This window comes from Podospora anserina, chromosome 6 (assembly GCF_000226545.1).
Source record: "Podospora anserina S mat+ genomic DNA chromosome 6, supercontig 2".
Classification (NCBI taxonomy): domain Eukaryota; kingdom Fungi; phylum Ascomycota; class Sordariomycetes; order Sordariales; family Podosporaceae; genus Podospora; species Podospora anserina.
The window spans coordinates 942,380-966,060 of NW_001914857.1; the positions used below are offsets into that span (position 1 = coordinate 942,380).

The 23,681-nt window shown below is 53.2% G+C and overlaps 7 protein-coding genes across 7 annotated transcripts, besides 1 other annotated feature; 4 read left to right on the forward strand and 3 right to left on the reverse strand.

Moving 5' to 3' along the window:
- Positions 1-263: 263 nt before the first annotated feature.
- PODANS_6_6080 (uncharacterized protein) lies at positions 264-4,217 on the reverse strand (the record flags this gene model as incomplete). Its single annotated transcript, XM_001910073.1, has 4 exons — positions 264-2,367; positions 2,418-2,489; positions 2,549-3,839; positions 3,896-4,217. The coding sequence occupies 4 exons, from the start codon at positions 4,215-4,217 to the stop codon at positions 264-266; spliced, it is 3,789 nt and encodes a 1,262-aa protein (XP_001910108.1).
- A 1,595-nt stretch (positions 4,218-5,812) lies between these two features.
- Positions 5,813-5,885, forward strand: a tRNA (tRNA-Arg).
- An 830-nt stretch (positions 5,886-6,715) lies between these two features.
- Positions 6,716-9,869, forward strand: PODANS_6_6090 (uncharacterized protein; the record flags this gene model as incomplete). Its single annotated transcript, XM_001910074.1, has 2 exons — positions 6,716-7,316; positions 7,366-9,869. 2 exons carry the CDS (start codon positions 6,716-6,718, stop codon positions 9,867-9,869), a joined length of 3,105 nt encoding a protein of 1,034 aa, XP_001910109.1.
- A 325-nt stretch (positions 9,870-10,194) lies between these two features.
- On the forward strand, positions 10,195-13,896 carry PODANS_6_6100 (uncharacterized protein; the record flags this gene model as incomplete). The annotated part of the gene is made up of 3 exons (XM_001910075.1): positions 10,195-10,260; positions 10,359-13,784; positions 13,843-13,896. Coding segments are annotated over 3 exons (3,546 nt in total), but the record flags the coding sequence as incomplete, so codon positions are not given.
- Positions 13,897-14,628: 732 nt separating this feature from the next.
- Positions 14,629-15,073, reverse strand: PODANS_6_6110 (uncharacterized protein; the record flags this gene model as incomplete). The annotated part of the gene is made up of 2 exons (XM_001910076.1): positions 14,629-14,785; positions 14,988-15,073. The coding sequence occupies 2 exons, from the start codon at positions 15,071-15,073 to the stop codon at positions 14,629-14,631; spliced, it is 243 nt and encodes an 80-aa protein (XP_001910111.1).
- A 1,812-nt stretch (positions 15,074-16,885) lies between these two features.
- On the forward strand, positions 16,886-19,491 carry PODANS_6_6120 (uncharacterized protein; the record flags this gene model as incomplete). Its single annotated transcript, XM_001910077.1, has 2 exons — positions 16,886-17,579; positions 17,636-19,491. The coding sequence occupies 2 exons, from the start codon at positions 16,886-16,888 to the stop codon at positions 19,489-19,491; spliced, it is 2,550 nt and encodes an 849-aa protein (XP_001910112.1).
- A 1,329-nt stretch (positions 19,492-20,820) lies between these two features.
- On the reverse strand, positions 20,821-21,942 carry PODANS_6_6130 (uncharacterized protein; the record flags this gene model as incomplete). Its single annotated transcript, XM_001910078.1, has 1 exon — positions 20,821-21,942. The coding sequence occupies one exon, from the start codon at positions 21,940-21,942 to the stop codon at positions 20,821-20,823; it is 1,122 nt and encodes a 373-aa protein (XP_001910113.1).
- A 542-nt stretch (positions 21,943-22,484) lies between these two features.
- On the forward strand, positions 22,485-23,431 carry PODANS_6_6140 (uncharacterized protein; the record flags this gene model as incomplete). Its single annotated transcript, XM_001910079.1, has 2 exons — positions 22,485-22,602; positions 22,659-23,431. The coding sequence occupies 2 exons, from the start codon at positions 22,485-22,487 to the stop codon at positions 23,429-23,431; spliced, it is 891 nt and encodes a 296-aa protein (XP_001910114.1).
- Positions 23,432-23,681: the final 250 nt, after the last annotated feature.

Here is a 23,681-nt window from a genome sequence, read left to right on the forward strand (position 1 = left end):
CCTGCCAGATGGAATCCCCGTCTCAAACGGCCCCCCCATCTCCATTTCATACATCATACATCACACCTCCCCCCATGAGAAAGAAAACCTCAGATATTACATGCAAACAAAAACAAACGCCAACCCAATGCTGCCGAACCCCCCCCCCCATAAAGCCAAAAAAGCTCACACACAATGCTCGCAAAAGGAAACCACTCCCCGCCCGACCATCCTCCCAAACAGCAAATCTTCCTACCACCCAACCCTTTTCCCACAATTGGATATCACAACGACCCCGCCCCTCCGATCCCCTTCCCTACCCCCCTCCTCGCAAACCGCCCAAACCCACTCTCCGGACTCATCTTCCCCTGCAACTGCCCCCCATCATTATCATCATCATCATCCTCATACGTCTCATCATCTTCCACCTGTGGCGGTGGTGGCAGCCTCTTATCCCCCTCCCTCTGCTTCCCCTTATCACCAGGCATCTCATCCCCAATCCCCAACCCCGTCGCCGCAATCGCCGTAACCGCAGACCCAGACCCCGACTTGTTCGAAACCGGACTCCTCATCCAGCTCCCAGTCATCCCAGTGTTCTTCCGTATCTGTATCCTCCTCGCCTCCTCCACCCCCACAGTCTTACTCCGTCTCAATCCGAACCCCCCCCGTCCACCACCCATCATCATCCCCTCCCCCGCCCCCGGCGCAGAAGTCGACGACGGCTCCGACGACCCCGGCGGTCCCACCATCATCTTCAGCGGTTTCTTCTTCCTGAAATTAATCCCGGACCCTCCCACCCCTCCGTCGTCAGAGTTATGCGCCGTGTTAGGAACGGAATTCCTCAACAAGCTCATCTCCCGTACCACATCCCCTAGACTTTCTTCTAGGGTTTTCATTTTTGCTAGCATGAGCCTGCTCATTCGATTGTTATCCCCTTGAGCGCTCTTGGATAGCATCGCCGTCGCCATGGCCATTTGTGTCGCGAAACTAGAGGGCACGCCACTAAAGGTGCTCTCTTCGTCGTCTACTGTAACCGTGGCGTTGAGATCGGAGGAGCTCATCCGCCGGTGACGGTGGACATCTTGGGGATCTTGCTGGTGGTGGTGCTGTGTTGCTGGTCTTCGGGCAGGGATGTCAAGAGTCAGACCTGATCGGGTGGGAGCTGTTCGTGCCATGTCGCGGGGCGGGGCAATAGGGCGTGGCCGGGAGGAGGTCATGTAAAGAGAACGTCGAGGCGAGCGGTGGCCACCTCCTGAGATGGGTGTCATGATCGGGGTGTGTCGTCGGGATGGTAACTGCGGTGATCTGCCCATGGAAGCAGAGGAGGAACTATATGGCTGATGTTTCTCCTCTGGGACGTAGAGGATTGTGTTAGTTGACAGTGTCCGGGTGTGCAGAGCGTTACGCCTTGACTGGCCGATGCGAGGAGAGTCAGTTGACGGGAGCTCATCGTTGATGAAGCGGCTGGCAACAGGGGTTGTGAAATAATCTTCCTCCATTGCCTCGCGGTCGTGTCCATGACCGTCACCAATGGTGTTGGTCACATTATCCTCCTCTTCCTCATCATTCGTGACAAGCTCGTCGTCTCCATCCGCATCGGTGTTCTCCTTCATCTCATGAGCATAATCTCTCCGGTGGACGCCATCGTGGTAATACTCGGGTGCCATGGGGTACGGGGCGTCAGAAACGAAATCTGCTGGATCGCTGGCCGCAGAACGAAGATCGGAATACTGCCGTGGGAACCTGGATGGGCGTTCTCGATTCATACTCAGCCGTCGCCGCCAATCACCGGTCATCCTGCTGTCAATCGTCGAATAATTCTGCGGCGAGCGGAAGCCTCCGTCATTTTGGTCCATCCATGTGCGAATCGCATTCTGCGTCTTCCGTCGCTCATTCCTCCTTTGAGTCCTCAGCGTAGCTGTATCGGGAGCACGTCGAAATACTTCTTCCAATGCTCTGTCCTTCTGATAGCCGAGCACTGATTCCTCTCGTACTCGGACACTGGGGCTGAAGAATGCTGACCTGGTAGATGGATCGCCCAAAGAAAGCCCATGTGGGCGTCCACGACCGGGATTGTCGACGAGATCAGTAGCTTCGTAGATGTACGGCGCAAGGAAGTACTTCTCGTAGAAGAAAATGCAAAACAGCAGAGGGAAATGGGTGGCTTTGATCACGGCGCGGTTGAGCCACACGAACCGCTTGAGGGACATGAAATACCTGAGTGGCATCAACCCCCATGCAAAGATATTGGCGGGCGCAATATAAGAGAAGAGCGTATCGTTCTTCACCATGGAAATTGTGTTGATAGCGAAGAGAAACTGGTGCTCTTCGTTTGCGTTGGATGCAATTGACATGAAGGAGTTGGTCAGAACAGTGATGAGGATCGTCCTATCGAAAGTAAGTATCAGTTTTCCAGTTACCAGAGAGCGCCCACGTACACGATGACGAAGTGACAAATGATGAGGAACAAAGCCATCAAGGCCTTGCCCATCCAAGTGTACGAGTCCCACCTGCCGATTCGTTAGCCGTGTGGTCCGGAAATGTCGCTAAGGGATGTGTTTGTACTTACACTTCCCACGCGGCTGGTGTAAAGCCCATGAGGATCTGAAAGATCTTGTAGGCAAGCACATAAGGATCGTTTGTGTTCTTGGAAAGGGTAAAGAAGACAAAAAAGCCGCTACAGCACACCAATATGAGCACAAAAACAGCCGCCAAGTCGACCGCCATCAGCCGAAAGGCTATCAGGAGCTGCGAGAAATATTGGTAATGATCGAGAATGCTGAATATCCTCGGCAAGAGCAGGACCGCATTAGCAGCGAGGACATCGTAGGCATTTTCGTTCCATTTATGGGGTTCGAGAAGAAACACGCTGTAGATGCGCATGCAGTAGTAGACGATCAAAAGCAACAGGATACCTAGATCGAATATGTTCCAGAAGCTCATGATGTAGAGAGACAGGCCCTGCTCATTGAAGCCGACGATTTCGTCAAGCATAAAGCCAGCACTCCAAAACCAAAAAATCAACTCCAGGGAGGTGATTTTGCTCGATCTTTGGCTCAGAACGGCCAAGAAGAGCGCGATCAAGATGGCAAGGGAGCACGTGGAGAGTATTTGACGATATCGTGGGACCCGTAGCCGTGATAGTTTGAAAAGTGAAGCGGTTCGAGGATCATACAGGGTTACAAATCGCCGACCGGAAACGTGAGCAAGAGCCCGTCCATGGTCCTCCTTCGCTTGCTGCTGCTGACTCAACAGCGGTGTCCTCACCGTACTCTGGCGCCGAGACTGATTGCTACCAACAGCACTCGACGAAGAGCCTTGACGGCGAAGCTGGTCCTCGGTGGAGTGAAAGCTGATGGCACCGTTCCAGATAGCCTCCAACTGCATCACTACCAGAGGATGAGAGAGGAAGTGCTTGGCTGAAGCTCGGATGGCAACCTCAAGGGTTGAAGTCCGCATAGTGGCCGGGCTAGACCTGGCGTGTTGGGGAAGTGGTCCTTGGGACCCCGGGATACCCTGGAGAGGATAGAAGTCGTAGGAGAGTGCGTCGATGAGCTCCCGCGTCGTGTACTCTTTCAATATTTTGAGTGCCAACAGCTCACACACTTTTGCTCTGGTGCTGCTTGTTCCGGCATTTCCTGGGTACAACTGCCCTTCCTTCCCGAATTGCAAGCAATTGGCCATCAGGGCGTAGAGAGTGCCCCGAGAAAAGTGTTGCGTCCGTATTTGTTGCTGCATTGGTCTGATGAGAAACTGCGAAACCTGCGGGGATCTCAGTTGATCCCATGTTAATGTTGTTTCGGTTCTAGCTTGTACAATGATGCGGATGGCATGGGTCATGCTGTATATAGGGAGTGAATCTAGGACAATCATTAATCGCTGCCTCCTTATGGTCATTGAGGCCGCATATACATACCCAGATGACCTGCAGAAAACAGGGGTAAGCCGATGGAGTGACTGCGCCCATCCTCGTCTTCTTCGGTTTGAACACCAGCAGCCTGGTAACGGGACGGCTGCCCGTTATCATGGTGAGACTCATTTTCTTCGTCGTCGTCATCATCGTCGGCCTCGGTGAAGTCGGCAGCGGCGTGACGATGCTGGCGATACTCGCCTAGCGAAGCGACCGAGGCGCGATGCATTCGATTGGTAGGCGCAAAACGTTGTTCTACGTCTGGACGGTGGCCCTCATCCTGTGAATTCTCGCCCCTGCCAAAGGGCCGCAGCAGAGCGGACAACATTCTCCAGTCCGGGCTCGAAGTGCCCTGCTCGTTATTCGTAGCGCCCAAGCGCCATGGAAGTCGAAGGGTCGCGATATGTCGTCAAGGGATCGGTAAACTGGTGAAAGAGCGTCGAGGCTGCAGGAGGCAGATGTCGCACGCAGTTCAGTTCAGACCAGATGGATGCTCTAACAAGACATCTTGGCGCCGTCTCTAGACTGTCGCAAAAGACAAGACGAAAAGAGGGACACACGCGTGGACCGCGACTTGGGGTGGCCAAAAGTACAGATGAAAAGCCCCTGGGAGGAAGCCACAGCTGGGAATTGGGTGATACGTGAAGCGACCCCCAGATTCTGGACTGATAAGGTCGTGTCAGAACTTGGGCTCGCGGCGGGCACTGGCCTGATCCCTGCTCCTCAGATCTCCACAAAACCCGTCCGAGACTTGACGATGACTCCAGCTTCCAGCTCTGTCCTTCTTTTAATCAACAGAGAAGAAAAGAAGGGTTGTCCTGTCCTCGTGCTCTTTTCTCCTATTTTCAAGGTTGCACCACCCGACCCGACTCGCTTCCCACCATCTGGGTGTCTTTGGCGAATGGGCAAGCTCGGAGCACGCTGCAGAAGCGACCCCCGTTCCAGTTTCAACAACCACAACGAATCGCGGGGTCGAAAGTGGATTTCGCCGAGGCCAGCATGAGGAGCTGCCTCGAAGCGGTCTGAGGGGCCGCCTCTCATCTTCAGCACTCCCACGGCACCCACCTAGCGTCGTCGCCGGCCGAAGCTGAAGTTCGCCATCATCAACACATACACACCTCTTCTCCTTTCTTCTGACATTCCTGTCTCTATCTTATCATCGTGCATCAGAGAATGTCGCCATCGCCAGATCTGGACCCAGATGTTGGCCACATGACCGCACCGTGACCAGCTCAGGGTCCTTGATGGAGGGGTAAGGTTACAGCGGGGCTCCTGCAAAACACCTGCACGCTGCGACCATGGGTGTTGGATCTTGTCCCGCGCGTCCACCGGCATGCTCTCACGAAGTCGAAATAGCCAGCTCTGATAGCCAGCGTCTGACTCGCCTACCAGCCGCCGACGGTGGGGACTGGAGCCGATGCCGCAAGAACAAAAGGGTCCGGCAGCGGCTTCTCTTCAGACATCTCCAAGGACAACAGACTCACAAAGGTTCATCATCACTCTCATCAACAATATGACATTGTTCGGCAAGCTCCGTCCTCTCCGAAGCAGGCAGGCCGCGCCATGGCTTGACGAACCCTGCATATCCGGGTACAGACAGCTACCTCAGTTTGCTTATAAGGATGCCATCTGCTGTGCGAGTATTGGCAGCATGGCTCTAAGGCAGATATCCTTCCACGGTGTGGCTGACTACAGAGGAATAGAGAATGTCGCAGCTCGGAACCGCTTGTCATAGCCTGCCGGTACGGGATCCGTCTTTTACATGCCCCACTCGGCGCCGGTTACCCCACACCATCGGCTCCGGCACCTCTTACAGCCCCACTGCCACCCGAACTCCAAAAAAGTTGTAAGTGGGGCTCCACAGCACAGCTGAAGAATTCTTAAGCCCTCACTTCGACTCCTCTTCTACAACACAACGCAGATGGTCTGCTGGCGTAATTGGAAGCGCGTCTGACTACGAATCAGGAGGTTCCAGGTTCGAGCCCTGGGTGGATCGAAGGGCAAAGGTTCAACATAACCTTTTTTCCGTTATCTATTTGTACCTGCATTAGGGTGGTCGAGTTGTATCTAGTTCGAATCGAAATCACTTCTATTTTTTCACAAGCCTCTTTTCAAACAAAGCTGATATGGGAAGACAACATGGAAATCTCCAAAAACACATGGCTCTCTCGGTAGAGTGTGAGTCGAGATCTGGGGCTGAAAAATCCGATCCCAAGCGAGTCAATAAATGGCCAACCAGAACATCGGACAACGGCAGACCAGGAGAACGCTGCACCGGACTGTAGCATCCCCCACTATGAACTGGTGCGCTAACGCCTTTCCAGGACCCGTGATTGGCCAATGAGGAAAATTCCTGTCAAAGTCAATTGACCGCACAGGGAACCCCGCAGCAGCTTGTCACCACCGCCCTGGAAATCCAAAAAGTTTTGGACGGCAGTATGGAAATGTGGCGGGGCAGCAAGCTTAATACAAAATTCTGCCCTCCCGGCCGCCGACCACAACTTTCTCTTCTTGTTTTCTTTTGTTATCCAGAAGAGCTGCCAAACTCCAGAGCATGACGACCGCTGCTTGAACGACGACGACTCTTCTGGTATCACTCAAAATCACTTCTTTCTCATCCCACTGCTGCCCTCTGACGGCACAAGAGCTCTCCACCCCCCTGAACCCGAGCTCCCCACCATCCCGAGGACTCTCCTGTCTTTTCGCCGCGTCCTCCGTCCTCCGTTCTCGGTCAAAAAGTCATCATCCTCCTCCTTCTCACACGTTCGCTCCCCAATTCCTTCCCTTCTTCCTCCTACGACCAAACAATCCCTCTTCTCAGACACGATGGAGGCCAAACTCTACGCCCCCGCCACGGCGCCCCTCACCTCTTCCGAGAAGCTCGTCACTCTTGAGCTTCAAGATGGTGTGGTCTACCAAGGCTACAGCTTTGGTGCCCCCAAGAGCATTGCCGGTGAACTGGTGTTCCAGACCGGCATGGTTGGATATCCCGAGTCGGTGACAGACCCATCCTACCGCGGCCAGATTCTGGTCATCACATTCCCGCTGGTCGGCAACTACGGCGTCCCCTCGAGGGAAACAATGTGCGAGCTTCTGAAGGATCTTCCTGCCCACTTCGAAAGCCATCAGATTCACATCGCCGGTCTCGTCGTAGCCACCTATGCTGGCGAAGACTACTCCCACTACCTCGCCACATCCTCATTGGGCGCATGGCTCAAGGAGGAGGGCATCCCCGCCATGTATGGCGTTGACACCAGAGCGCTCACAAAGCGCATTCGTGAGGAGGGTAGCATGCTCGGTCGCATGCTGTTGCAAAACGACAGCCTCGCCGACCTGGCGGCTCTTAACAAGGCCGGCCAGGACTGGAGGCCATATTTCGAGCAACTCGAATGGGTTGATCCCAACAAGAAGAATCTCGTAGCGGAGGGTGAGTTTAGGAGAGACCTTAAGTCAGCCTCATGCTCACCATCTCTTAGTGTCCATCAAGAAGCCCAAGCTCTACAGCCCCCCATCGGCTTCGGCCCTCAAGCACTCTACCGGCCGGCCGATTCGTATCCTCTGTCTCGACGTCGGTATGAAGTACAACCAGCTCAGATGCTTCCTCAAGCGTGGCGTTGAGGTTCTCGTTTGCCCTTGGGACTACGATTTCTCCAAGGAGGAGTACGATGGTCTCTTCATCTCCAACGGTCCTGGTGATCCCGCTGTGATGAAGGATACTGTGAAGCACATCTCTGCCGCCCTTGCTGAGAACAAAACGCCCATCTTTGGTATCTGCTTGGGACACCAGCTTCTTGCCCGCGCTTCTGGTGCGCAGACAGTCAAGCTGAAGTTCGGTAACCGCGGTCACAACATCCCCTGCACGAGCATGGTGACTGGCAAATGCCACATCACTTCCCAGAACCACGGTTATGCCGTTGACGCTGCTACCCTTCCCACTGGCTGGCAGGAGCTCTTCGTGAACGCCAACGACGGCAGCAACGAGGGTATCATGCACGTCGACAAGCCCCACTTCAGTGTTCAGTTCCATCCCGAGAGCACCCCCGGCCCTCGCGACACCGAGTTCCTCTTTGATGTCTTCATTCAGACCGTCGTCAAGGCGTCCGAGGACAACAGTGTGCTTCAGAAGCCTGTCCACTTTCCCGGCGGTACTGTCGAGGAGAACAACAAGCTGCACCCCCGTGTGTCGGTCAAGAAGGTTCTTGTTCTTGGCAGTGGTGGTCTCAGCATTGGCCAGGCTGGCGAGTTCGACTACTCTGGCAGTCAGGCTATCAAGGCGTTGAAGGAGGAGGGCATCTACACCGTCCTCATCAACCCCAACATTGCCACCATTCAGACCTCCAAGGGTCTTGCGGACAAGGTCTACTTCCTTCCCGTCAATGCTGAGTTTGTTCGCAAGGTCATCATTCACGAGAAGCCTGATGCCATCTACTGCACTTTCGGTGGCCAGACTGCTTTGTCGGTTGGTATCCAGCTCAAGGATGAGTTTGAGTCTCTTGGTGTCAAGGTTCTCGGTACCCCCATCGACACCATCATCACCACTGAGGATCGTGAGCTCTTTGCCCGCAGCATGGACTCCATCGGCGAGAAGTGCGCCAAGTCTGCCTCAGCCAACAACCTCGAGGAGGCTATGCACGTCGTCAAGGACATTGGCTTCCCCGTCATTGTTCGTGCGGCCTACGCCCTTGGTGGCCTTGGCAGTGGTTTTGCCAACAACGAAGATGAGCTTCGTGAGCTGTGCAGCAAGGCCTTTGCTGCCAGTCCTCAGGTTCTCATCGAGCGCAGCATGAAGGGCTGGAAGGAGGTTGAGTACGAAGTCGTCAGAGATTGCCAGGACAACTGCATCACTGTCTGCAACATGGAGAACTTTGATCCCCTTGGTATCCACACCGGTGATTCCATCGTTGTGGCTCCTTCTCAGACCCTCTCGGACGAGGACTACAACATGCTTCGCACCACCGCTGTCAACGTCATTCGCCACCTTGGTGTTGTGGGCGAGTGCAACATTCAATACGCCCTGAACCCCTTCTCCAAGGAGTACTGCATCATTGAAGTCAACGCCAGACTGTCGAGATCCTCTGCTCTCGCCTCCAAGGCTACCGGCTACCCCCTTGCCTTCATTGCTGCGAAGTTGGGTCTTGGCATCCCTCTCAAGGACATCAAGAACTCGGTCACCAAGGTCACCTGTGCCTGCTTCGAGCCTTCTCTTGACTATGTCGTGGTCAAGATGCCTCGTTGGGACTTGAAGAAGTTCAACCGTGTTTCCTCCCAGCTCGGCTCTTCCATGAAGAGTGTTGGTGAGGTCATGAGCATTGGTAGAACATTCGAAGAAGCGATCCAGAAGGCCATTCGCTCTATTGACTTCCACAACTTGGGTTTCAACAAGACCGAGAGCGCTTTGATCTCGCTGGATGACGAGTTGCAGACCCCCTCTGACCAGCGTCTGTTTGCCATTGCCAATGCCATGTACAATGGCTACTCGGTGAAGCGCATCTGGGAGCTAACCCAGATCGACAAGTGGTTCCTCGACCGTCTTATGGGCTTGATTGACTATGCCAAGCACATGGAAGGTCTGAAGGGCCAGTCTCTCAACGCCAACACCCTGCTTCGCGCCAAGCAGCTCGGCTTCTCTGATCGCCAGATTGCCAACTTTGTCGGTTCTTCTGAACTGCTGGTCCGTGATGTGCGCACCAAGGCCGGAATCACCCCATTCGTGAAGCAGATCGACACTGTCGCCGCCGAGTTCCCCGCCTACACCAACTACCTCTACACCACCTACAATGCCAGCGAGCATGACATCGCCTTCAACGACCGCGGCGTCATGGTCCTTGGCTCTGGTGTTTACCGTATTGGCTCCTCAGTCGAGTTCGACTGGTGCTCAGTGAGAGCTATCCGCACATTGATGGAGTCGGGTATCAAGACAATCATGATGAATTGTAAGTTTACACTTTCGTTTCTCTCTCTCCTTTCCCATATGTTTTGAGGCCTTTGGACTATGTTTCAAGGCCTTTGGGCTATATTTCAAGGCCTCTCGGCTATCTTCGAAGGCCTATCGACGATCTTTCAAGGCCTATCGATTTTCATTCGAGGCCTCTGGACTATCTTGGAAGACCTATTTTATGTTTTCAAAGGCCTTGAAAGATAGCCGAGAGGCGTGTTGGCTATCTTCAAAGGCCTTATCCCCGAGTGGCACTCTGTATTTGTTTTGTCAACGGCGTCCCGGTTTTCAGTCTTCACACATTCTCTCAACCAGTTTGACACCTTCCCGCACCCTCCCAAGAGCTCTAGTACTAATATTTTGACCGAAAGGCAATCCAGAGACCGTAAGCACTGATTTTGACGAAGCCGACAGGCTTTATTTTGAGGCCACCACTGTGAGTTTTGACCCCCTGAGAATCTTTTTTCTCAATCCCCTGAGAACTTCTTGACCCCCTGAGGACCTCGCTCATAACGAATACTGACAATTCTGCAGATGGAGACTGTGCTCGACGTCTATGAAGTTGAAAACTCCCAGGGCGTTCTAGGCGCCATGGGTGGCCAAGGGCCCAACAACATTGCCCTGCCCCTGTTCAGAGCTGGCGTCAAGATGCTCGGTACCTCGCCTGAGATGATTGATTCTGCCGAGAACCGGTACAAATTCTCGCGTATGCTTGACCGCATTGGTGTCGATCAGCCTACCTGGAAGGAACTCACGAGCTTCGAGGAGGCCAAGGCCTTCTGCACCAAGGTCACTTACCCAGTGCTGGTCCGCCCCTCGTATGTTCTTTCCGGGGCTGCCATGAACACCGTCTACTCTGAGGGTGATCTCGAGTCCTACTTGAAGCAGGCCACCGCTGTGTCTCCCGAGCACCCTGTGGTCATCACCAAGTACATCGAGAACGCAAAGGAGATCGAGATGGACGCCGTGGCCAAGAACGGCAAGGTTGTTGGTCACTTTATTTCTGAGCACGTCGAGAACGCTGGTGTTCACTCCGGAGATGCCACTCTGGTTCTTCCTCCCCAGGACCTCGAGCCCACTACCATTCAGCGCATCGAGGACGCCACCCGCAAGATTGCTGATGCTCTCAACATCACTGGTCCCCTCAATATTCAGTTCATTGCCAAGGACAACGACATCAAAGTCATTGAGTGCAACGTTCGCGCGTCTCGCTCCTTCCCCTTCGTCTCCAAGGTCATGGGAGTGGATCTTATTGAGATGGCCACCAAGGCTATCATGGATGTTCCTTTCGAGGAGTATCCCAAGATCGATCGCACTGTTGACTCGGTTGCTGTCAAGGTCCCTCAGTTCAGTTTCTCGCGCCTGTCTGGTGCTGATCCTGTGCTGGGTGTCGAGATGGCCTCCACTGGTGAGGTCGCTTGCTTTGGCTCCGACAAGTATGAGGCTTACCTGAAGGGTCTCATGTCCACTGGCTTCAAGATCCCCAAGAAGAACATTCTGCTGTCTCTTGGTTCTTACAATGACAAGCTGGAACTTCTTCCCTCGGTCAAGAAGCTTGAGGAAATGGGCTACACCCTCTTTGCCACAGCAGGAACCTCCGACTTCCTGGCATCTCACGGAGTCAAGGCGCAGTACCTTGAGGTCCTTGGCAAGTCTGAACAGGAGGCTCAGAGAAGCGAGTACTCGCTGGTTGACCATCTGTCCAACAACAAGATCGACTTGTACATCAACTTGCCATCCAGCAACAGATACAGGCGCCCGGCCAGCTACGTGAGCAAGGGCTACCTCACTCGTCGTCTGGCTGTTGACTACCAAGTTCCTTTGGTTACCAATGTCAAGAATGCCAAGATCCTGATCGAGGCTATCGCCAGGCATTTTGAGCTGGAGGTCGGCATCACCGATTATCAGACCAGCCACCGTACTGTTCAGCTGCCTGGCCTGGTCAACATCGCCGCCTATGTGCCCGGTCTGGCTGTTAGGGACAGCGGGGATCTCCAGAGTGTCACCAAGGCTTCGATTGCTGCCGGATTCAGCATGATTCGCGTCATGCCCCTTGGAGAGGGTGAAGGCAACTCGATCACAGAGGCAAAGTCCCTCAAGATCGCCCAGCAGAACAGCAAGCGTGGTGGCTATTGCGACTTCAACTTCTCCGTCACCGCTACCTCTGACAATGCTGACAAAATCAGCCTTCTGGCCGGTGAAGTTGGCTCTCTGTTCATTCCTTTCAACCACATGTCCGGAAAGAACATCAGCAAGGTTGCTGCTGTCCAAGCACACTTTGATGCCTGGCCAACTCACAAGCCCATCATCACGGATGCTCGCACCACCGACTTGGCCTCCATCTTGCTGCTTGCCAGCCTCCACAACCGCCGCATTCACGTCACCGCTGTCACCACCAAGGATGACATCAGATTGATTGCTCTTTGCAAGGCAAAACAGATGAATGTCACGTGCGATGTGTCCATTTATTCCCTGTATCTGTCCCAGGATGACTATCCTGACTGCAGCTTCCTGCCCAATGCCAGGGACCAGGCTGCTTTGTGGCAGCACCTTGCCACCATCGACGTCTTCTCTATTGGAAGCCTGCCCTACCAGCTCGCTCAAAAATTGGGGAAGCCAACTGATGCCACTGTTGGCATCGCCGATGCACTCCCCCTCCTCTTGACTTCGGTTGTCGAGGGCAAGCTCACTATTGAGGATATCATGACACGTCTCCATGACAAGCCCAAGGAGATCTTTGAGCTCCACGACCAGATTGGCACCACTTTGGAGGTCGAGGTTGGCCGCACCTACACCGTCCCTGAGACCGGCCCCTGGTCTCCCTTCGCTGGGAAGGTTCTGAAGGGCGCTGTTCAGCGTGTGACATTCCAGGATCAGGTCGCATGCCTCGATGGCGTCGCCGTGGAAGGTCCCCCCAAGGGCAAGGACATGTCTACTCACGGAGCCATGCCTGCCATCGCCACCATCACCTCTCCTGCCTTGAAGCCACTTAGCCAAGCGTTGTCCCCGTTGCCAGACTCGAGACTCCTTGCGTCTCCTGCCCCTGGCCCCTTCACAAACAAGTTGCAGCAGCTTCTTTCCATGGATTCCCCATTCAGGAAGAAGCATGTTCTTTCCGTGACATCCTACAGCAGGCAGGACCTGCACCATCTCTTCGACGTTGCTGAGGAGATTCGCAACCGCGTCGACCGCCAGGGTGTCCTTGACATTCTTCGCGGACGCCTGCTCGCCACCCTCTTCTACGAGCCGTCTACTCGCACCTCTGCCTCTTTCGATGCCGCCATGCAGCGTCTTGGCGGCCGCACCATTGCCATTACCACCTCGACTTCGTCGGTTCAGAAGGGTGAAACTCTCCATGACACGTTGAGGACGCTTGCCTGCTACGCAGACGCTGTCGTTCTCCGCCATCCTGATGAGAATTGCCTTGAGGTTGCCCCGATCATCCCTGTTCCCATCATCAACGGCGGTAACGGAAGCAAGGAGCACCCCACTCAAGCCTTCCTTGATCTCTTCACCATCCGCGAGGAATTTGGCTCCATGAAAGACTTGACCATCACCTTTGTTGGTGATCTCTTGCACGGAAGACCCGTCCACTCCCTTGTGTACCTCCTCAAGCACTACCGCGCCAACAACGTCAAGGTCAATCTGGTTTCCCCCAAGTCTCTGGCCTTGCCGAAGGATATCTATAGGGACCTCAAGGAAGCTGGCCAGATTCTCTTTGAGAGTGAGAGCCTTACTCCCCAGATCTTGGAGTCCACCGACGTGCTGTACGTCACCCGCGTGCAAAAGGAGCGCTTCGAGGATCTCGCCGAGTACGACAGAGTCAAGAACTCTTACCGCATCGACCAGAGCACTCTCCGTAACACAAAGCCCAGCATGCGCGTGATGCATCCTCTTCCCAGAAATGAGGAGGTTGCTGAGGAGGTGGACTTTGACCAGAGAGCCGCGTACTTCAGACAGGTGAGCACCCCCCCTTTTTCTTTCTCGTTCCTGAATAAACACTGACATACGACAACAGATGAAGCACGGTCTCCACTGCCGCATGGCTTTGCTCGCTCTTATTCTTTCTTAGAAGGAGTCGAGTTGATCATGACATCTATAGAATGACGTTTGCTTTTTGTTCATTTTCTTTCAATAGTTATTATATATGGGACGGATGGGAAAAAGGGTATGGATGGGAAAACTGGAAGGCATGTTGATTTTTGCGTTCTATTTGCTTTTCGAGTCAGTGGTATCTACGATAGATAGATCCTAGACCAAACGACTCTCCTGGACCGAGAACGACCTTGGAACCCTTTTTTTTCTTCTGGTAGCATTTTCTTTGTTTGATGATATCTCATGACTTTGTACGAGTGATACCCTTTTGCATTGGGATGGCGTATGTATAGGTATGTTTTATGCACATGTATTTGGGTTGCATGTAGAGGCGTATGTGCGTTTGGGTTGGGTTTGGGGTGCTTTGTATTTATTGTATTTATATGTAGCATTAGATATGTCCATAATTGGATAACAATTCAATAATCTGCTTTTTTGTGTTTTGTTGTGTCCTCTTTTTGTCCAGTGTTGTGATGATGGATGGGATGGTATCGAGTGTAAGAACATACAGAATCTCAGCACGAGAATCGTCCTCTCTCTGAATCATCTCCTGTTCCACCCGTCTGCGCGATGTCGGAAGAAAGCTAGGTGGCGTGAGGGCTCCTTTGATCAGATTGCGGCTTGATTTATGTTTTGTTGCGTTTTGTTCTACCTGTTATGCATACATTCTACCGATAATTGAAGTAGATGAGATTTAGGTATGTTACTTTTAGATGCCACCACCACTCCGATCCACGCTCACGTAGAGGTCTCCCGCCTTCCTCCGCGCCGACTCGTTCTCCCTGGTGCGGGAGGAGGAGACTTGCTGGACGGCGAGGGCTGTGAGGGTTAGAGCTAGGGTTGCGGCTGCTAGGCGGGGGTTGCGGCTGTGAAAAGGGGCGTGTTAGTCAATGCTGGCAAAGGAATTGAAACTGTGAGAGGGGAGAGAGGGGTTTGGTGTAAAGACATAGAGCAATTTGATGACGTGGGGTAAGACTTTGCTGTGGTTGACATGAGAGGTAAGTTGAACGCTCGACTTCCGAATCGGGAGAGATAAGATAAGATGAGATGAGATAAGATGGGACATACCTCACGCCGCGCTTCATGGCGGGGGAAGAAGTAGTAGTGGTGGTGGTAGCTGCGGCAGCTTGACGGATGGGAGTGTGGGAGGGCATTGTGATATGTGATGGAGTTTTGGGGGGTGAGCTATCAAGATGTTGAAGTTGTTGGAGAGGTATGGTAGGTAGGTATGAAGTATGAAGGCGGTGAAGTAGACGGATGCGATGATGTTATGTCAAGAGTAGCGTGACGGATATAGCAACAAAGATCTTCAACGGGACAGAAGGTAAATAATGATGCTTCTCTAGATAATGGAATTGTTTTGCGAAAGGAGGAAGACAGAGAAGATCAAAACCCCTTGATCTGTTACTTTCTTTACTTTTGAGCTGCCCCAAACGTTCGAGGCCCGGTCCCTAGGGGGGCAACAGTGGCACGCGACCAGGTGCATTGCATGAGGCTAGCTAGTCGGTGTTAGTGTGCTGCTGCGTAGCAGTGTTGCTGCCCCGCGATAAGATTGGGCAGGGTGAGCTTGGCTGCCGGTGTTGGTTACCTAAGGTGGCGCACTGTACGGTTTTGATATCCGTCAGAGCACGGTGTTTTTGTTTTGTTGGGGGTGAGGTTGAAGGTGGTAGGTTAGGTGCGGGGCATTGGGATGATGATGACATGACATGACTCGGAGGTTACCGTGTTTCTGGGTTGGGGACTTTCTGCTTTTGGCGGGAATGTCGCAGATGTTATGCAAGGAGGGGAAAGTCGGGTTGTTTGGGGTTACACTGGGCTGATTGGCGATGAGGGCGGCGGTCATGGCGAGGATGTCATGGAATCAGAGAGGGAGAGTTTTTGGGCGAGGAGGAGTGACATTAGAGTTGAAATGACGTCCAACATTGAAGGTTTGGATGGTGTACGTACGTTCTGACGGTTGACAAGAGGTGAGGGGCTGTCAAGTTGAAGGTCAACAGCTAGTGTTTGCATGGCAGTGGTGGTCAAGCAGTGATGTCCGATGATGAGACATGTCATGGGTAGTGAATTTTGAATGGCCATCATAATCTTGGAACTTCAAATTCCGTTGTCTACTGGAACATCAATCTTTCAAGAGTTCATTGAACCACTTTGTTGTTGGCGTTGCAGATGCATCAACACGTGGATGTGTCAGTCAATTAACGCGCAATGATTGGTCAAGAAGCTAGTATCAGTGGAGAGGGCTTCAACGCCTTGACCTATATTCTTCAACATCAGCAAGCCTCGTCAGAGTGAGGACGTGGTGTGCTGCATGGATATGGGCTTCGGGCTTGCATTTGAGAACAGTATCTGTAAGTATTTCCATTGCGACTCTTTCCGCTCCATGTTATATTGACTGACGAGCTTGGGCGGCGGCGGCAGATCAGAAGCTGGGAGCTCGACGTGCTTGATAGGGCTGTTGGGGGCTGTGTAGCATGTAGCTGCAGCTCCTCGTTGTTCGGTTGGCGAATCGAGTGAGGCGGAATATTTGTATGTTTGATGGTTAATATGTTCAAATATGACTGGCGCTGGACCCGGCTGCTGCCTGGCTGAGGCATCCTCTTTCGTTGAGCCTTTATGACGAGCAGGCCGCGAATACCCTTTCAGTGCGCATTTGAGGACAATAGGTCGTTGCAGTTTTTAGGCCATCTCAAAGCTGGAATGTCCGACCATCTTCACGTTCCCATTCCAGTTCATCCATTGTTCTTTCAGAGGAGCTCCCCCGCGCTTTCCTTTCACACCGACAACGTGGCGGGGTAATTAGTTACCAGCTTAAACTTCGCTGACGACCGCCATTTTGATATTGACCTTCAGTTTTCCTTCGGCTCGCGAGCTCGCGTGGCATCAAACTTAGCTTGGACCAATCCCCTATCGCTTGCTGGCTCGCATCATCAGCATTCGCTGCCTATCCCGTCGTACGGAAAAGCGTCATGGAGCAACAACAACTTATCGATCAACTTATCGACGACTGGGCGAGTACGCCCAGTCCACCGGCACAAGACAATATGCCTATGGCTACTGAATCTGGATCACCAAGAGCTGTAACCTTCAGTGAGCCCCAACCGGAGCCCCCAAAACCACATCAACCCCATCCTGCGACTCGAAATGCCATGCAGCAGAACTTCATGGACATCGTGGCTACCAGATGCCACCTCGCCCCAGCCAAAGGCAAAGATACCTCCGTCTTGGCCTTTATCATCTTTCCCAAAGACTACATTGGAACCACTTGTGACGGCAGCCGATGGGGTGATTTCAAGCTCCGTATGAGCTACGGTTCGCTCATCGCTCTCAATTCTGCTAAGATCAACAACATGTTCAAACCCCGGGCCCAGGAGCGGTTCCGTCGCCGACTGGCTACTGACCTAGGTGTGAAAGACCTGCCGGAAGGTGTCAAGTATGTTCTGGACTTCACGCCTCCGGTTGAGGGAGCTGAGCTAGCAGACCTTACTGCGAAGCTCTGGCTGCCCAAGATGGTCAAATTGTGGTTTCTTGCTGGCCACTATTCGCCAGACCCAGTCCTCAAATGTTTCCAAGATACTGATTTCCGGAGCCGGCTGATGGCAGACTCTGCAGTTGGCGCCATCATGGTAATGGGGCATGATGATATTTGCAGACGTCAGAACTGTGAGTTTTATTGCCTCGTTAGATGTGGCTTTCTTGTTGCTAATAGTGCGATTTAGGCCTTACTGATGCATCTCCGTGGGAAGTTGCCAGCAGTTGCCCGGGAATTGTTCCCGATGACGAAAGTACCCCGATGTGCCACATCCCCCCTTGGCGAAGAATTGAGGATTATTGTCCCATACGGCATCGTGTCTGCATCATGCGTGTTTTGCAGGCGATCAACGGGAAGGATCTGATGCTGAATTCGGCAGTAAGAATGTGGACCGTCGCACAAGTGGCCATCTCTCTGGAGGTTCCACAGGTCGTGGTAAGCATCAATGACCCTGTCGTTGATCTTGATGGCAGGCTTACTGACTTTGCTCAGGTTGACCCGGTCACCCAATGGCTCAGTGCTCCTCCAAACACAAAGTTCACAGAAATTTGTCCCGAAAAAGCGTTTGAGCTTGCCTACGCGCTCAGAATCCCAAGTATCTTGACGGCCGCCTTCAAGATCCTGGTCAGCGAAACTGCCGTCGACTACGCCAAAGCGCTCCGGTCGCCACGTCTTCCTAAAGAAAGCTGGGTGCAGCGTCCCCGAGATGACTACGGCGACTTCCCTTCTGATCCCGTCGAATACGGCGCCCGGGCTTTTCTTGATAGGATGACGGGCAAATACAAGTTGCTCAAATCTGATGCCGTTTTCAACTATCTCCCCACCCGGATCGCTGAATGGGACAATCTCATGGCGACGAAACAAGTTATCGATCGGTATGGGCATTCTGAGGTGAAGGAGGCCTATGAGCGACTGACCAGGGGGTTGGTACATATCGTTCACGAGTACGTGGACAGAGTGATGACAGCTGAAACGCAAGGTTGCGAGATTGATGGCCTTCCGCAGAAAGTGGTCGAGTTGGTGGAGGCTCAACGACGGCATTACGTCCCCGCAAAGTCCCATTTGCCCTTGCATCTGGTGTACTCAAAACTGGATCCCTCGCAAAAGGTTCTCACGCCGTACTTGTGGAGGAGTTTGCGCGAGAAGCTCGAGACTCTTGCGGAGATGGCGAACACGAAGGTGGATGGTGATTATCTAAAACAGCTTAGGCTCACATTTAACAAGGAAATGTCGAGGATTCGCCATCCTGAGGCCGTGGAAATGTTGAGCGACATTGCGAGTGCTGGTGGTGGCAATCGCCAAGTCTGGACGGGGTGGTTTGACCTGTTCAAGTTCCACAGCGGGTTGCACTATGCGCTCAAGGACTTGACCACCAGGGTGCTGGGGCATCACGATGAGAACATGTTTTCGTTCTTCCTTTCGGACCACTTGCTGCTGAATCTTGAGGATAGCGAGCTCAAGTACTTGCCGATTTGGGCGGATGGTGGGTTGGATGACGGGTCGGGGGGTGTTTTTCAGGAGGTCATTCCCGAGGCGGAGATGGGGCCGAGTGAGCCCGGGCCGGGTTATCATACGGGGTATACGGTTGCGGGGACGGACACGGACATGGCCAGTACGGTTGGGTATGCGCCTACGATGGTGAGTAAATCTGATTTGGGGTTCGGAGAGCTGTTGTTGGATGATGCGACGGTGGCGAGGAGTGTGAGTGTTCAGCAGACTGGGGCTGGGGAGAGCGAGTGGGGTGGGATTATATCGGATAATAAGAGGAGGGTGGTGGCTGTGCCGAGTGAGATGACGAGCGAGGATCGGTTTACGGAGGGAGAGGATGGGGAGTGGAATGAGGCTATGTATGAGAGGCCGGCGGGGCATCAGGCTGTTGGGCAGGCGTTGGAGGAGTATGTGGAGGAGCCGGGGTTGGAGGGTGGCTCTTTGAAGGGGAAAGGGGTGGACGATGTCATGAGTCTGGATGATGACGATGATGACGATGGGACCTCGACGCTGGACGGGTTTGAGGATATGGATGATGTGAACTTTGGGCTTTGAACATTTAAGGGGGTTTATGTGGGGTTTTGTAATCTGAAGGAATTTTTAGGCTGGGGGATATGATTTTAAGAGCAGATCTGCTGAATATCTTTGTCTTTCCTCTGTAGGAGGGGGATGAATTCACTTGAAATAAGGGTCACGATCTTGAGCAAGGCGTTTCGGTGTTTACTCGGGCTCTACCTAAACAATGTAGATTTTGATAATTTTCATGTCAATAAATGGATATAGATGAGGGAAAAGACCATCATGGTCATCCTGATTTTTCCATCCGAGCTTTGTTAACAACAATGGCTGTCAAGCGCTGCTCAGTCTAGTAACTCCTGTCCGAGCGTGAGTAGCCGTCATGCTCAAGACGAGGTTGTGGTCGCCGTCGTTGTCGGACTCTTCGGTGCCATGGTTGCTCTCACCGTCGCTGTCCTGGTCCGACTCTTTGGTGGAAGAGCTGCTTGGATCTTCGGTACTCGAACTGCTTGACGCTTCGTCACCGGCGTCGGGCATCTCCAAGTCACTGGGGCTTGCTCTCCTCGTCACTGGTGTTGTCCGACTCTTTGGCACTGGTGGGAGGGGGCGTTGAGGAGCGCGAGCGAGCGGGGCCACTTGCTGTATACCTAGATGATCCCAGCGTGAATACCTAGGCGGGCTAACTGTATGTGCCATCTCTTACGGCCTTCCATAGGTCTGGTGGCATTCTTCCCATTTCGGCCATCAAGTCCCGGTGGTGATGGCATGCTGCCCCCTACGATCATGACATCAATGCTACGATGATGAAGACCTGAATAACCTGGAGGCCTGGTTACCTATCTTGGATAAGGTTTCCATAGACCGGACGATGGAGTCGATGGTGAAGAAGCCATAGACGCCGTCGTGGGCGAGGGGCTCGCTGAAAAGGGTTCGTGTTGAACAGGATGAACGTAGGGGAGCACTGTGAAGAGGCGGAAGTTTCGGGACATGATTCTTGAACAAAACGCTAGGAGTAAACGGTAGGTGTGCAGTGAAAGAGCAAAAAGAAGGTATTTTACTTATTTTCGTCCGAGCTCGAAACACACAGAATTGGTATGTACCACCGGCTAGACATTTGACAGGTGTCTTTGGAAATATAACTTTATTGCTGCAAATCCAACCCCCGTGGATGTCATCTGCACCTAATCGTCAGCCTTCAAGTACAGCAGCTCTACCTAAGCCCCTTTATTCACACTGCCTCATGAGGAACGGTGACATTTCGCAATGATTTTACTCTCCTATGGATGCACTATGGGTATTCTATCATCCCTCAACACCTTCTTTCCATACATCATATCATACTTCAACCTCGCCCCTATCTACACCACCCTAACCACGGTTGATCGTATTACCAGCCCCCCTGGGGTTCTCCTCCACAAACTCATCCCACGCCCTAGCCTTATACATCTCCTTCTCGGCCTTTTCATAATCATCCTCATCCGGCTCCGGCACCTGCCCACTTGCCTCCCCTCCCCCCTCAATAATCCCACCTCTCCTTCTCTCTTCCTCCAGGTACTCATCAATCGTCATTGTCGGCAGATTATGACTCGGCCTAAACACCCCCTTGGCAATCTCCTGCCTGTTTGCCAAGAGCGTAAACGGCTGCAGTGGCTTCCCCTGCTGTGACAAAATCGGTCCTCCTTTCCCTCCAAGAGCACGGTTCATTATATCTAGTCTGTCGTTGTAACTGCCATCGCTGGTTATCCCCCGCCTACGCCTATCATCCTCGGCTTGCTGCTGGTTTTGCTGGGCCGATGGAGGTGGTTGGGGGGGTGCCATGGACAAGATCTCCATTTCCCGATTTAGAGAGTCGAGGGCGTTGAAGGTAAGGTGAACACGATAAGCTAGGTTAGCTAGGTGGACTTCTCGGACGACTTCCTCGTCGCCTGCTCCCGAGGGGATGTCTTCATCTTCTGTGGCGCCATACTCTGGACGGGCGCGGAGATAATCTAACTTTTGGCGGAGGGCTTTTTCTGTTTGGAAGTTTGCGATTTTGGCATTCCGGCGGACTGTTGGGTCGGAGGAGTTGGCGGTTGAAAAGGTGGATGGGGAGGAGGTGTAGGCTTCGAGGAGTTTGGCTGATTGGGGGGTGAGGAGGGAGTAGCTGTCTAGGAGGTGGAGGAAGCGCTCGTAGAAATCGCGGGCGGAGGTGAGGATTTTTTTGCGCTCGGGAAGGGAGGGGGTGGGGAGCTTTTGGGAGAGCTCGGCGAGGTGGTAGTTGATTAGGAGGAGGGGGAGGTCGGAGGTGGAGAGGTCTTCGAGAGATTCGTTGGGGGAGAAGAGGGAGAGGTGGGATATTAGGTGAAGGGACTCTTGGTAGTTCTTGATGGCGGAGGAGATGGCGTCGGTGTATTCTTGGGAGTTGGGAGTGAAGGCCTGGGTTTCCAGAGCGATGCGCTGGGCTTCGGCGTCGGCGAAGACAGCTTTGAGGGAGCGAGGCTCGGTTTCCATGGTTGCCTTCTATTCGATCAAAGGGTCCGAAAATGAATTGTATTTTTCAAAGAGCTTTAGTTTCTCGGTCGGTGCTGGTGGATGCTGGTGTTGTCTTTGGCGGCCGCTTGATGTGGAGGGAGGGGCACTTGGAGAACCTGGAAATCCTGGCAGGGGTCCCTGAGCTCGGTCGACCCCACTTTGAAACTTCCCTGCTGTAATAGAGCTGCCCCTCGTTTAATCTTATAATCTAATCTAATCAATCAACGACACGTCACTGTTTGGGGGGCACTCTCCTGGTGATCAAATCTGGGAGCAGTAACGGTCATAGCGAGTAGAGGAAGTTCTATAGCGGTTATCACAAGATTCACCTGCTCCAAGAAAAGTCCTCTCATCAAAACATGATTATTGACTGACAGATCTGTCATGTGGGCAGCTGCTGCCTCGATCGGTAAGTGGGGCGACTGACGGCACAATGGCGACCTTCTTCAACCATCGACTAACTTCTTTGGTGATGCATCAGACCATCAGGTTTTCCAAGAGCACTGCCTATAACACCGCCCATGCGCGTCAGCCCCCGTCGCTTGCCCTCTCTTTCCGTGTTTGCCAGAGGAACCCGTTTGATCGGCTCAAGCAACAGCAGAATGGCGCTTCATCCCAAGCAAGACGACAAGCTCATATGTATGTTTGACACCCGGCGCTTTTGGAAACGAGAAAATAGCTAACACGCCATACAGTCGCCCCCACCGGGACACCAGCACTACTGGATTCAGGCCCTACACTTCCTCCTGGACAGGCCGCCCAGTTCTTGAAAGCTGAGCGCCAAGGCGGTCTCAAGAGGACTGACGTCGACCCGGAGAGCCCTATCACACAATTCCACACATGGTTCCAGCAAGCCTCGCTTCCCGAGGCCGGTGTTTTTCACCCAGAGACATGCACATTATCCACTGCCCAGCTTCCCTCTGGCCGTGTCTCCTCTCGGGTGGTATACATGAAGGAGCTTGATCACAAGGGATTTGTCATTTACAGCAACTTTGGAACCAGCGGTAAGGCTAGGGATTTGTTTGGCACCGCAGATGGGAAGAGTACAGGCAATCCATGGGCCTCTCTTGTGTTTTGGTGGGAGCCCTTGGAGAGGCAGGTCAGAGTAGAGGGAAGAGCAGAGAGACTTGCGCCAGAGGAAAGTCAAGTCTATTACGACACCAGAGCAAGAGGTAGTCGCATTGGTGCGTGGGCTAGTCAGCAGAGTTCAGTGCTGAAGCCCGATGCGAGCAAGGAGGGTGATGACGGGCGGTCACAGTTGGAGGGATGGGTCAAGGAGACAGAGAAGAAGTTCGAGGGTGCCGAGCAAATTCCAGTTCCTCCATTCTGGGGCGGCCTCAGAATTATTCCAGAACGAGTGGAGTTCTGGCAGGGGAGGCAGAGCCGGTTGCACGATCGGTTTGTGTATGACCTTGTCGAGTGTGAGGATGGGAGCAAGAAGTGGCAGTTGGAGAGGCTAAGCCCATAAAGGGGACAGCGTCAAAACACACAGCTTTCTCAGTTAGGATTTGAGCCTTAATAAACTTGTTCACATTCACAGGTTTCCCATCTCCCAGAGTTGAGCTTCGTGATCGGTCGAAATCGAGGTTTGTTGCTCTACGCGGAAGCCTGCGGATAGTTGCAGAAGCTGATAGCTCCAGACTCAGAGACCACATCTTTCGCAGCAATCAACTGATCTGTTCAACTTTTTAGAGCGTTTTCCGGGTGCCGCCTTTTTT